The sequence below is a fragment of the Doryrhamphus excisus genome, chromosome 16, assembly GCF_030265055.1.
Source record: "Doryrhamphus excisus isolate RoL2022-K1 chromosome 16, RoL_Dexc_1.0, whole genome shotgun sequence".
Classification (NCBI taxonomy): domain Eukaryota; kingdom Metazoa; phylum Chordata; class Actinopteri; order Syngnathiformes; family Syngnathidae; genus Doryrhamphus; species Doryrhamphus excisus.
The window spans coordinates 6,037,652-6,051,396 of NC_080481.1; the positions used below are offsets into that span (position 1 = coordinate 6,037,652).

General features: G+C 45.4%; 1 protein-coding gene across 1 annotated transcript; it reads right to left on the reverse strand.

Annotated features, from left to right (window-relative positions):
• Positions 1–1,179: 1,179 nt before the first annotated feature.
• wu:fa11c10 (protein FAM110B) lies at positions 1,180–5,734 on the reverse strand. Its single transcript, XM_058051495.1, has 2 exons — positions 5,086–5,734; positions 1,180–4,135 (listed from the first exon to the last, which is right to left on the reverse strand). Exon 2 carries the CDS (start codon positions 4,123–4,125, stop codon positions 2,776–2,778), a length of 1,350 nt encoding a protein of 449 aa, XP_057907478.1. The 5' UTR covers positions 4,126–4,135; positions 5,086–5,734; the 3' UTR covers positions 1,180–2,775.
• Between the last annotated feature and the right edge of the window lie 8,011 nt (positions 5,735–13,745).

A 13,745-nucleotide genomic window follows, 5' to 3' on the forward strand; every position in this document is an offset into this window, starting at 1 on the left:
CTCAGCAGCGAGGAGGGTAAGGCTGTCACTTAACTGTCAAAAAAAACCTAAAACCCAACATGTTTACTTAAAAAAGACCTGTAAAAGCATCCACTGGTAGAAAAAGTCAAGGGTGTGTTTTGTCTTTCACACCAGAAAAGACAGGAAGAGTGTGTGTGTGTGTGTGTGTGTGAGAGAGAGAGTGTTTGTGTATACGGTTAAAAGAGGAAGTGACATTTTGTGCAATTCAGTTTTTGATGTTGAAGACATTTTGTCTGCGTTGAAAGAATTCATGTGTGCTTTTGCCAGAGGATTCATTCATTCATTTTCTACTGCTTTTTCCTCACGAGGGTCGCAGAGGGTGCTGGAGCCTATCCCAGCTGTCTTTGGGCGAGAGGCAGGGTACACCCTGGACTTGTGGCCAGCCAATCACAGGGCACATATAGACAAACAACCATTCACACTCACATTCATACCTATGGACAATTTGGAGTGGCCAATTAACCTAGCATGTTTTTAGAATGTGGGAGGAAACCGGAGTACCCGGAGAAAACCCACGCATGCACAGGGAGAACATGCAAACTCCACACAGTGATGGCCGAGGGTGGAATTGAACCCTAGTCTCCTAGCTGTGAGGTCTGCGCGCTAACCACTCGACCGCCGTGCCGCCCTTTGCCAGAGGATATTCATTTTTAAAATAGTTTGAGTAATGAATGACATTCCTTCAAGCAACCTCAAATGTCAAGGTGACAAAAACACTCACACATTTGTTCCTCGTGAGAAAAAAACACCCCCCCCCTCCAAAAAAAATCAAAAAAAGTGACACGTTTAACTAAACATAAAGCCATCATCCCTTGCTGCATTTTGAATCCTGCATCTGCAAGCTAGAAGAGGACCTTTGAGGCAAATGACGCGGTAATTGGAGGCCATTAGGTTGTCGGTACATCAAATTCTTGCTGCATTTTTGTCGTATGGAATAGGTCGCCCGGCCTTCGGATTGGCCCCGTCATCACACACGGTAACATCCCTGATTTAGATGAACAAAGACGGCAGGGTGATACAAAGACAGATGGACAGAGATAACTACAACCTATTGACAGCATGCTAACATGCTAACATTGACGACACACTCACTTTCCCACGGGATCGAAAGCACACACACACATACACACAGTGTCGTCAAAAACACTGTGATCCCTTCTGGCTTAGCGTCTTAATCAGCTTATCATGGCATCAAGCGAGGACATGGATGAGGACACATGGTGCCGCTCAAAAGTATAGAGACAACTTCCCATACAATAACATGATAAAGTGTCCCCATATGTTTGACTGGTAGTGTGCACTCAGGTTTTTTTCTCTCTCAATATTTTGACATAATTCCTTTTCAAATTACAGCTTGAAAAACTATTTTTAATTTTGTCTTGTAAATATTCTTCTTGTAATATTAGGACTACTAATAATGCCATAATAGAAAATTTTGCACATCATAATTTTTCAAAATTGACAACTTTATTCATTTTTTTATCCACAATTTCAAAAAAGGCCCATCTGTAAGACTTTATGCTACTAAAATGACATAATATTACAGGTTTATTCTCTTACTTTGCTTTGAATATTTTCTAGAATGAGCAGCGGGCCAATAAAAATACAGAATAGCACAATAAAATAACAGTCATCACAGACAAAGTGATTGTTTTTAATTCTGCGTGCAAACACAACTTCATTTAAAGCCTTTTTGCATCTTTGGCCGTCTGGTCTCCAGTCCTCCATGGCGGACCACCGGGGGGTCCGACGCTTGCTGGCTTTGTGCATTTACAGTACTTCCATCCTTGATCGCACTTAGTAGACTCCTTTTCCAAATAAATATTATACGGCAACCACGTCTTCCTGAGACATCTTTTTCATGGCTGTAAAAATACGCATGCTAGCCGCTCGGGCAAAGCACCACGGCAAACACCCAAAGCGTTGACGCGCCGTGCTAGCATGTTGGCGCTAAGCTAAGTGGTCAAAGTGTCAACATACACAAAGTCGCATGCCCACAAAATATATTGACAGTCTTGTGCTTCAAACGCTAACTTTTTTCAGACTTTTCACAGCATCGGTGTGTGTCTCTCTGCACACACACACACACACACACATACGTACGTAGGCTGCGTTCACACTTGTGGCTCAGGACTCTGGTCCAGACCAAAGAAAAGGTGCATACCGTTGTGCTTGTTTTAGCATTCACTCTGGTATTTTTGTCATGTGACCAAAGGTTGTACAGTAAAGAACATTTCCGTAAAGAAAGCACATAATTGGAGAAACCAATTAAAGCCAAGTATTTACTTTAACTAAGTAAAGTATACTTTGAAAAGACCTTACATGACTTATTTTGAGGTGTAAATGAAATATTGCATATTGCTGGGTGAAATATGGAAGTCTTCTTAGATTCTGCTGTTTTTTGACAAAAAGCTTGCAAAAAATACTTTTAGAGGCCCATTGACAAATCCAAATAACGCATTTGGGATGCAAGCGTTGGAAGCGTGCTGGCAGAGTAAAGAAACCTGACAAATGTGAAGGCACCCTGAGACATGAGAGTACCTTTGAGTACCTTTCTGGAGTATTGCTTACAAATACGAATTAAATACAAAGTACGATTGTGGATTTCAGACTTGAGCTGACAGCTTGAAAGTCTTCCAGGGAAGAAAAGGCCACAAAAGATGAAGTCTTCCCTTCTTCTCGTAAATCCAAAACAGCTTTCCAGTCAGTTGGCGGTCTACAAGCTTGAAAGGACGCTGTTAGCATCCTGCGCTGTTAGCATCCTGCGCTGCTCACGCCCTGCGCCTGGCGGATGCCATAGAGCCACTTGATGACTCGGGCGTTCCTCTCAATGACCGAGATGCCGTACGGGACTCGCTCTCTGGCATCGTCCTCATCGTCCCGTCGGCCTGGCTCCGCCTCTTCCCCGCACTCGGAGCTGGGAGTGCTGACGCTGCGCAGCTTGGAGATGGACACGATGTCTGAGTTGGCTCGGGTGAAGCGCTCCACCCCGCCCATGCCCTCCACCTCGTCGGGGTCCAGCCCGCAATAGTTGAAGAAGCGTTCCAGATCGGCCGTGGCGCGCGAATAGCGGTCGCTCAGGTCCGACTTGGAGCGGTGCAAGGAAGGGTGCTTACGGGCCGAGCCTTTGGAGCTTGCGTTGGACAGGCGGGTGAAGGCGGGGGAGGCGGGCGGGATCATGCTTGCGCGGACTAGCATGGGGCTGGGGGGCAGGTAAGAAGGAGGCGGGGCCGTGGTTTGTGCGGTGGTGTCGGGTTGAGGTGGGTTCTGGGGGGCAGGCGGAGGCACCTTGGGGTGTGCTACTTGACCCTGGGCAGTCTGTCGAAGTCTGAGCGGGGGCATCTGGGGCTTCCTAATTTCAGCGTGGGGTCGAACATCCACCCTGCGCACCATGACGGTGTTCGGAGAAATGTAAGCTGATGGGACAAGGATGCGGGGTGCCCGTGCCGGAACAGGGGGAGGGCGGTGGCTGGGGTCGGCTGGGGGGGTCCTCAGGCTGCTGTTGAGTGGAGAGGAGGTGCAGGAAGAGGTTGAAGAGGAGGTGGCGGTGCTCAGCGGTTTGAGGTTGCTGAGGAGTTGGTGGTTCTGCTCCTGCTCCACCGAAAGGCTGCTGCCGATGCTCTTGGCCCCCGACGACGGTGACGACGACAAGGGAGAGGTGGATGAGGACGACTGGGAGGAAGGAAGGGGGGCGTCGCATATGTTATTGATCAGATTGTTCAAAATATCTAAGTTGAGAGGGGGTCCCCTTCTTTCTCCCACTTTCCTCACGCCGCTACCGTCCCCGCTGGATGGGCACCATGGACTCTTCCTGGCGACGGGAGTGCCCATATGACACTGCAGCGTCATGGCCGGCGGCACGAGGGGTTTCCTGATGATGGGCGGCTTGACGGGAGCCTGGCGAGTGAGCGCCACTTGCTGGCTCTTGACGTACTTGACCTTGTCCGCCTCTAGGCGCTCCACGGCGCTCAGCTTGCGCCCGGCCGACTCAGCTTGGCACCGAAAGTAGTCAGGCCCCTTGTTGAGTATCCTGAAGGGCATGGCCGAAGTGAGGGGCGCCCTGGGCAGGCGGCCATCCGAGGGCCGCAGGGTTTCCACTGGCATGGTGGTGGCGCTGAGGGAAAGAGAGGAAGTTTCAAGAGGATGTTTTTGATGGCTCTGTATTCACTGTAAATTCAACATAGACCCTTGGAACCATTGGGTCGTCTGCATGGGGCAGTGCCCTTGAGAAATGCACCAAAAAACTACTTGGCTCACAGCACCAGTGAGGCTAAACACAGAGGCTAACATTAGCTTACCCCAGGCCTTAGCCGTTTTAGCATCCACTTTGCTGAAGCGCTCCCGAGTTCCTGCTGGCCTCAGTCTCCTCCGGAAATCATTTTCATTTGAAACGGAAACACTAACTGCCTCGTGTTGATGTGAGGTCAGTCATGGCATCCCACAGGGTTCTGTGCTATGACCTGTGCTGTTCAGCCTTTTGTATACCCATTTCTTTCCATCCATCCATCCATTTTTGTTTCTCAAATTCCAACTCAATTACTTTTCATGACTATTATATTATGACTTTATTACCATAAAATTATGACTGTATTATCATGTTATAAATGTATTCCACCAAATATTATGACTTTATTCCCATAAAACTATGACTGTATTATCATGTTATAAATGTATTCCACCAAATATTGACTTTATTACCATTATCATGAATTTATTTCCACAATACTATGATTTTAATCCCATAATACTATAATTTATGGGAATAAAGTCATAATGTATTGGTTGGAGTGAATATAATGAAAAATCAATATTATGGGGAATGAAGTAATAACTTTTTCCCCAAACAAATTTTCTAAAAATGCCAAATTAGTTTTATATTAGTGTATTGATGTGTTTGTGTTGGTGTATGTGGTCACGTCTAGAGCGTGAGAAGGCCAGTGTGTGTGTGTGTGTGTGTTGTTTCTGAAAGAGGACAATAAAGGTCCCACATGTCCTTTTCGCCACTCTTTTGTACGTTTCCAACGCCCCCTCCCCCTGCCCCCTTCCACCGTTAAAAACGCTTACCACTCTGTGTTGAAGTACTCGCTCCTCTTCCTCCTCTCGCCGCCGTTATCCTCCCTTCCTTCCTCCCTCACCCACTCTCGGGGAAGAAGCGTCAGTCCGTGGACGGCGTACAGAAGCACGGGGGGGTGAAATTCTCCATGATGATTAAGCCTCCTATCGGGGTCACGGCTGAGATTGAACAGTGGAAGTCAGAAGCCAGTGGGGAAGCGGTGGGGGTGGGGGGGTGGAGCCAAAATCAAATCAGACAGACGTGTCTCGCTCACACACACACAAACACTAAAAACACACAGACACACACGGAGGACACACACTTCGCTCAGTACTGAAAGCCAACAGGCGGGACGGCGTTTTTATACCACGTCTGGCTCCTCCCCCCCACCACAGCCAATCACATGCCGGGCCGGGGAGCTCACCATGACACGGAGGTGCGGCTACAGTTGGCCTCCCGACCAATGGGAGCCCTCCCCCCCAGATGAGAACAAGAGCTCAGCGAGGAGGGTTTTCATTCAAATAACAATTCTTTGAAAGGGAGAAAGTGTGTGTGTGTGGGGGGGGGATCAACGGCTGCAATGTTAAAATGAAACAAAAAGGCCATAAAACATTAAACAAAATGAATTAAAAATACAAATAGAAAAACTTGATAAAGAACTTGATAAATAAAAATAATTGTTTTATAATAATCCAAAACTTATTGCATTTTTGTGTTTTTGCAATTAAAAAAATTGAAAAACGGGCATAAACATTACAACAATATATAAAATTTTTATATAATATTTGTATAATAAATTTAATATATTTTATATAAAAAAAATATATATATATCAAAGTTAATGCGTGAATGACCCGTGGCAATTTTTTGACGCGCGATTAAGCTACAACAAATATTGATGGGAAATGGAGAAAGAAAAGAGTATTTAGATTGGTAAAGTTAGCTTCAAAGCCCTGGCAGATGGCTCTAGTAGCAAGACCAAAGGTAGACGCTGTGTTTGACTCAACACGGATTCCATGGCCTGCCAGAGACTGGAGCAGTGCAGGTATTGTTTTTATTGTCTTATACAGTGCTACCTTGGCATAAGAGTGGCCCAACTAACCAGTGCTTTTCACATTTTTACATCTCTCTGATGATTTTGGCATTGAACTGCAGGCTAAATTGGACTTCCAGCTGCTATTGAAAGAAGTTGGATTAAAATGTGAAAAAATACTGCAATTTTACAAGAATAAATGTGCTAAACTATCAGGAAAATACTGTCATTTTAATAGTACTGAGATTAAATATTTAAAAAAAAACATGTTTTTTCTAAGTCATAGAATGACAAACAAAAAGACAAAATAAAGTTGTGATTTTTTGAAAAATGGATTGGGTAAAAAGTTATAATAGACTGAATAATAAAATGAAACCATGTTCTAAAACCGAAATGTTCCAAAACTAGAAAATGGACATAGTTGGACAATTATAAAACATACAGTATATACAGTGCATAGCAGAAATAGAAAAAAAAGCAGTGTATTTATGAGAATGAGGTTAAAATATTAAGACAAAAAGAGTTGTATTCTACCAAGGAAAATGTTATAATTTTATGAAAACAAACTTGTAATATTATGAGGAAAAATAATGTCATTTTATTGGAGATCTGTTTGTATTTTTAAAGTTGTCATATTAGGAAAAACAAACCAAAGAGAGTTGTAATTTGGGGGAAAAAGGTTGAGGGAAATGATTGGAATAAAGATTAAATATTATGGAAATGAAGCCATGTTACCAAAAGAAACGTAAAAACGTGCTGTTTGCGTGTGGGAAGCGACTATGAATAACCAACATTCCGTGTTTGCCGATGGAGCGTTCCAAAAAGGAGGTAGCGACGCGCCACAGGAACCCACCGCAGCCTCAGAGCAAGGAATGAAAGTTGCATTTCATCACGGAAACTTCCAGCATTCCACGGTAGTGTGGTTATGCTGAGCACGCAGCATTCAAGCCTTGTTTTTTCACCCTCATGTGGAGGAAAACATGACCGTACTACAGACAGGGACAAGGACAAGGTCTGTATTTACACATACACTGTATAAGATATACAGGAGGGGATGGGAGGATATACGGGATATACAGGAGGATATAAAGGAGGATATAGGAGGATATACAGGATATACAGGAGGATATATAGAAGGCTATAGGAGGATAGACAGAAGGATATAGGGGGATATAGGAGGATATATGAGGATATACAGAAGGATATAGGAGGATATACAGAAGGATATAGGAGGATATACAGGAGGATATAAGATGATATACAGAAGGATATAGGAGGATATACAGGAGGATATACAGAAGGATATAGGAGGATATACATGAGGATATAGGAGGATAGACAGAAGGATATAGGAGGATATACAGGAGGATATAGGAGGATATACAGGAGGATATACAGGGTATACAGGAGGATATAGGAGGATATACAGGAGGATATACAGAAGGATATTGGAGGATATACAGGAGGATATAGGAGGATAGACAGAAGGATATAGGAGGATATACAGGAGGATATAGGAGGATATACAGGAGGATATAGGAGGATATACAGAAGGATATAGGAGCATATACAGAAGGATATAGGAAGATATAAGAGGATATACAGGTGGATATAAGAGGATATACAGAAGGATATAAGAGGATATAGGAGGATATACAGAAGGATATAGGAAGATATAGGAGGATATAAAGGAGGATATAGGAGGATATACAGGAGGATATAGGAGGATATACAGAAGGATATAGGGAGATATAGGAGGATATAAAGGAGAATATAGGAGGATATACAGGAGGATATCCAGAAGGATATAAGAGGATATATTATATTATAGGATTATAGGAGGATATACAGAATATACTTTAAATTTTTATCTCGAGAGAGAAAGAAGAAAAATAACTTTTCTTACCACATAATTAAGTTGTCAGACAACGGATGGAGCTGTCTTTCTGACACTGTCCGCATAAATCAGCTGACAAGACACATAACAGGACAACTCTGAGGAAGATGACAAGTGAGCAGTTGAAAATGTCAGGAAGAAAAAAAAGTAGTCTGCAAAAAGAACTGTTTAGAAGGTTTTACATGTTTTAAATGTCTTATTTTGTCTTATTATGTCAACTATATTGGGTAATAATAGGAGTAACAGGAGCGTGGTAGGAGGTGAATAGAGGGGGCCTATTTCATGTCTATAGGGCTCTAATCATGTTCAAAAGTGTATTTCAAAGGTGGTAAACAGGTTTTCTATGTTTTCTTTTCTTTTCTTTTGTACTGGCCTGGCTACAAAAGGATTTCCTGAATGGATCAGACGTCCCCCATCACTCGTTCCAATAAGAAGAATTTAAAGTGCCGGCGGCGGTCAGAGAACATGAGCTGCCTTCATTAAACAGAGGAAAAACTCTTGTTAGGACTAAAGATGAGGCGCTACTGCGTTACTTTGGACTTTCTAACAAGTCACTGTCTGGCTGACTAACGGTGTACACATTGGCCATGCAACACTGAACCAGCACAACACACACACATGCGTGACCGCGCAGTGTGTGTGCAACACGCAGTTATGCAAGCATTTTGCAAGAGTTGAGTCAACTGCAACAGGAAGCGCTGAAGCATGAGCAGTCTGTGATTACGACACAAAGATCCATCTTCATCCAATCCACCCCACTTTCACCAGGTCTTCATAGTTGAGGAATTGCCATTTGTGACATGTAAGCTCTCCCAGGCGATTCTCCGTCTGTCAATCATTGCTAATCATCATTGTCCCAACATTTTCCCACACGCTGGCATTGATTGGCTGCATTCCTTTTGCAAGGTAGCGAGCGACGCAGTACGTGAGCACGTACCATTCGGCTTGTATTTGCTTTGGCGATGGAGGTGCTCAGGCGACAGAGCCTTCATCCCAACAGTTAGCACTTCCTGAGGCATTTGATAGGCAAATATAAATAAAACAGTGTAAAACGGTGCGTGCTCACAGACACGTGTCACCGGCTATATTGCAAATAAAAACATAAATGCAACTCCTATTTCAAATGTGAACGACACATTAATGACGATGAATTATGAATTCTACTATAAAAATATGCTTTTGGTTCATATTGTTGGGTGTCCGGACCGGATGAATTGGATTTACTGTACATAATTCCCTGTGTTGCCAAGTTGCTTTTCCTACATTTCAGGTTCGAAGTCTTTGGGAAGAAATGCCTAACCAAAAAACAAGATGCCACTGCTGTGCCATAAACTGCTCAACATTCATGCCCAGGAGTATTTTTAGATTGTGGGCAACAGCTGCAAACCACATGCTCCTCAATGCTCCTGCTCCTGGTGATCCACTTCAGGAGAATGGTGACTCCTTGGATGAGACCAAAGAACCGGTGATCCACTTCAGGAGGATGGTGACTCCTTGGACGAGACCAAAGAACCGGTGATCCACTTCAGGAGGATGGTGACTCCTTGGACGAGACCAAAGAACCGGTGATCCACTTCAGGAGGATGGTGACTCCTTGGACGAGACCAAAGAACCGGTGATCCACTGCAGGAGGATGGTGACTCCTTGGACGAGACCAAAGAACCGATCATTCACTTCAGAAGGATGGTGACTCCTTGGACAAGACCAAAAAAACGGTGATCCACTGCACGAGGATGGTGACTCCTTGGACGAGACCAAAGAACCGATGATCCACTTCAGGAGAATGGTGACTTCTTGGACGAGACCAAAGAACCGATGATCCACTTCAGGAGGATGGTGACTCCTTGGACAAGACCAAAGAACCGATGATCCACTTCAGGAGGATGGTGACTCCTGGGAGAAGACCAAAGAACCGGTGATCCACTGCAGGAGGATGGTGACTCCTCGGACGAGACCAAAGAACCGGTGATCCACTTCAGGAGGATGGTGACTCCTTGGATGAGACCAAAGAACCCGTGATCCAGAGATCCACTTCAGGAGGATGGTGACTCCTCGGACGAGACCAAAGAACCCGTGATCCACTTCAGGAGAATGGTGACTTCTTGGATGAGACCAAAGAACCCGTGATCCAGAGATCCACTTCAGGAGGATGGTGACTCCTTGGATGAGACCAAAGAACCGATGATCCACTGCAGGAGGATGGTGACTCCTTGGACAAGACCAAAGAACCGGTGATCCACTTCAGGAGGATGGTGACTCCTTGGACGAGACCAAAGAACCTATGATCCACTTCAGGAGGATGGTGACTCCTTGGACGAGACCAAAGAACCGGTGATCCACTTCAGGAGAATGGTGACTCCTTGGACGAGACCAAAGAACCGGTGATCCAGAGATCCACTTCAGGAGGATGGTGACTCCTTGGACAAGACCAAAGAACCGATGATCCACTGCAGGAGGATGGTGACTCCTTGGACAAGACCAAAGAACCGGTGATCCACTTCAGGAGGACGGTGACTCCTTGGACGAGACCAAAGAACTGGTGATCCACTGCAGGAGAATGGTGACTCCTTGGACGAGACCAAAGAACCAATGATCCACTGCAGGAGGATGGTGACTCCTTGGACGAGACCTAAGAACCGGTGATCCACTTCAGGAGGATGGTGACTCCCCGGATGAGACCAAAGAACCGGTGATCCGCTGCAGGAGAATGGTGACTCCTTGGACGAGACCAAAGAACCGGTGATCTACTTCAAAAGGATGGTGACTTCTTGGACGAGACCAAAGAACCAGTGATTCACTTCAGGAAGATGGTGACTGGTGACTCCTTGGACGAGACCAAAGAACCGGTGATCCAGAGATCCACTTCAGGAGGATGGTGACTCCTTGGACAAGACCAAAGAACCGGTGATCCACTTCAGGAGGATGGTGACTCCTTGGACGAGACTAAAGGACCGGTGATCCACTTCAGGAGGATGGTGACTCCTTGGACGAGACCAAAGAACCGGATATCCACTTCAGGAGGACGGTGACTCTTTGGACGAGACCAAAGAATCGGTGATCCACTTCAGGAGGATGGTGACTCCTTGGACAAGACCAAAGAACCGGTGAGCCACTTCAGGAGGATGGTGACTCCTTGGACGAGACCAAAGAACCGGTGATCTACTTCAGGAGGATGGTGACTCCTTTGACAAGACCAAAGAACCGGTGATCTACTTCAGGAGGATGGTGACTCCTTTGACGAGACCAAAGAACCGGTGATCCACTTCAGGAGGATGGTGACTCCTTGGACGAGACCAAAGAACCGATGATCCACTGCAGGAGGATGGTGACTCCTTTGACGAGACCAAAGAACCGGTGATCCACTTCAGGAGGATGGTGACTCCTTGGACGAGACCAAAGAACCGGTGAGCCACTTCAGGAGAATGGTGACTCCTCGGACAAGACCAAAGAACCGGTGAGCCACTTCAGGAGGATGCTCTCATCACGGACAATCCCACCCACGCCCTGCAGGGGCAGCAAGCAGAGCTCAATCCCCAACAGATTTCTCCAGTTCCGTTCCCACTGTCACACCCTGCCGTCTCAGGCAAGGCTGTCCGATGTGCAACTAAAGGAGAAAACTCTGAGTGGTAGCCGCTAGTCTGGGATCCAATGAGGTTCTCTGAGCCTTCATCTGGAGACAGCCACTGGAAGAGGCGGATGAGGTTTCTCACAGACACAAATGCAACCAGGCTCATGTTACTTGTCTTCACACTCGTGCCCAGACAGGCTCCATCTGGGTCAGCCGCTGGTGAAAGCCCAGAGGTCTGTGGTTCCATGTTGGCCTGCAATGAAAGTTATTTTCCAGAGCAGCGTCCTCCCTGGATGTGTGTGTGTGTTGACACTCCCATGCTTCCATGTGGGCCACGTGAGCAGAGTAAATATTTTGAAGAGGTCTCAAGGGCAACACGTGACTGGCTTGGAAGTCCCCCCCACGGCTGCTCCTCTAACAAATGCGGCAGTTAACGAATAAGCTTATATACACATACTGTATATATTTCCCCTTGCAGGCCTTGGGGGCGGGCTTGGAGCATTTGGACCATGCTCACAAGGGACACAAAACCTGTCTCAAAGTCCACTTTTTTTCCAGAGGGGAAGCAGAAGTCAGGCAGTGCAGAAGTTTGCAACGTTGACGCACATTCAACTGATCTGCACGGCTCCGTCTCTCGCCACTCTGCAGTTTGAATTCACTCGAAAAAATGATTGAATCCCACGGTGTTGGGGTTGACTTCTAAGTCAACTAAATGTTACGCAATGTTTCATATTTGTGGCCTAAATGAAGCATTTTCAAGCATGGAAATGGCTCCATGAAGGCACCGTCACTGAAGACATTATCGTTGACAAAGACACCACACAGACGCCACCTTCCTGTTTTGCTGTGACTTAGTTCTTAGAGTCAGTAACGTTTCTCACCTCCTCCATCAAAATGCATCTTTCCTTGACTCCATTTTGGGTGACAGTATTGAGGTAAGAAGCTCCACCCATCCCCCAGCGTCCCAGCAATGAGACAGATTTGGCTCTTTTGCTCGTTGCCAATGCTGGCGGCTGTTTTTAGGACGCTATTTAGCAACATGCCTCTGCCTTGACTGTTATTGACACCCCCTCCCCCAACACTGGACCTACTGACCCACTGACCAGAAAACCCAGTCGCCATCACTTCACTCACTCTGTACCTTTTAGTGGCGTAAAACTCCTTGAAAACGACTTTGTTTAGTCAGCAGTTGCGTCATCACCCATCATGCCAGCCACATACAAAGCACATTGTTATTATTATTGTTATTAACACATTACAACATATTTCTGAATTGGCTTTTTAACATTATTAGAGCCCTCTAGACCTGAGATAACACCCCTATAATCACATTTATACTCCTACTACCCAATATAGTAGAAGACGTTATGGTCGTATTGTATTTCTTGACATGTGTTGAAAATCAGATGAAAGCTCATTTTCATATCCCCAGCAAGAAAACACAAGACGACTCATTTCCTGTTTTTTGTTTGTTTCCCAAATAAAAAAAAAGAAAAGGAAATGTGTAATAAATAAATAAAATACAATCATAAGTAAATATCCATCCATCTTCTGGACTGCTTCCTGTCAATGTGTTGTCACAGACTGGAATTCCAGCTCATGGTTGGACATGCAGTCCTGTGCAGAGTGGCGTGACACCGCCATCTTGTGGACGGAAGAGGCGCTGTGGGAGGGAACCTGCAGAGATTTCTAGGTTGATTTGGGAATTCTTAGTAGACATTCCGTCGAGAGGCCGGGTCTATCCAGCTCAAATCATTAAAGACCTCGTGATCCAGGGACAGGCTCTGCGATACTATTTACTGTTTTTAGCGAACTATTTAGAGATGCTTCCACCTTCTTCCGATCGAAGGAAAATACGAAACTAGAAGCGTTGGCCTCTCCTGGGCCAGAACTATACCATCTAAGTCTGAAGCTCTGAGATACACGAAGATACATTAAATCATTCTGCTCCCATTGAAACTCCGAAGCTGTAGAAGATAGCAAAGCAATTTCAGCTTGTAATTAAGAGATGGCAGACGAGGGGGACTTCGGAGGTCAACGGAGGTCAAGATGAGATCTGCATGGAAGACGAAATGAAACACGGAGGCAAACATCACAGCATCTGTAAAACAGCTTAAGTTGCAAAGAATGTAAGGAAAGTAGGAATACGTTTTGACATTAATTAGGTTTAGTG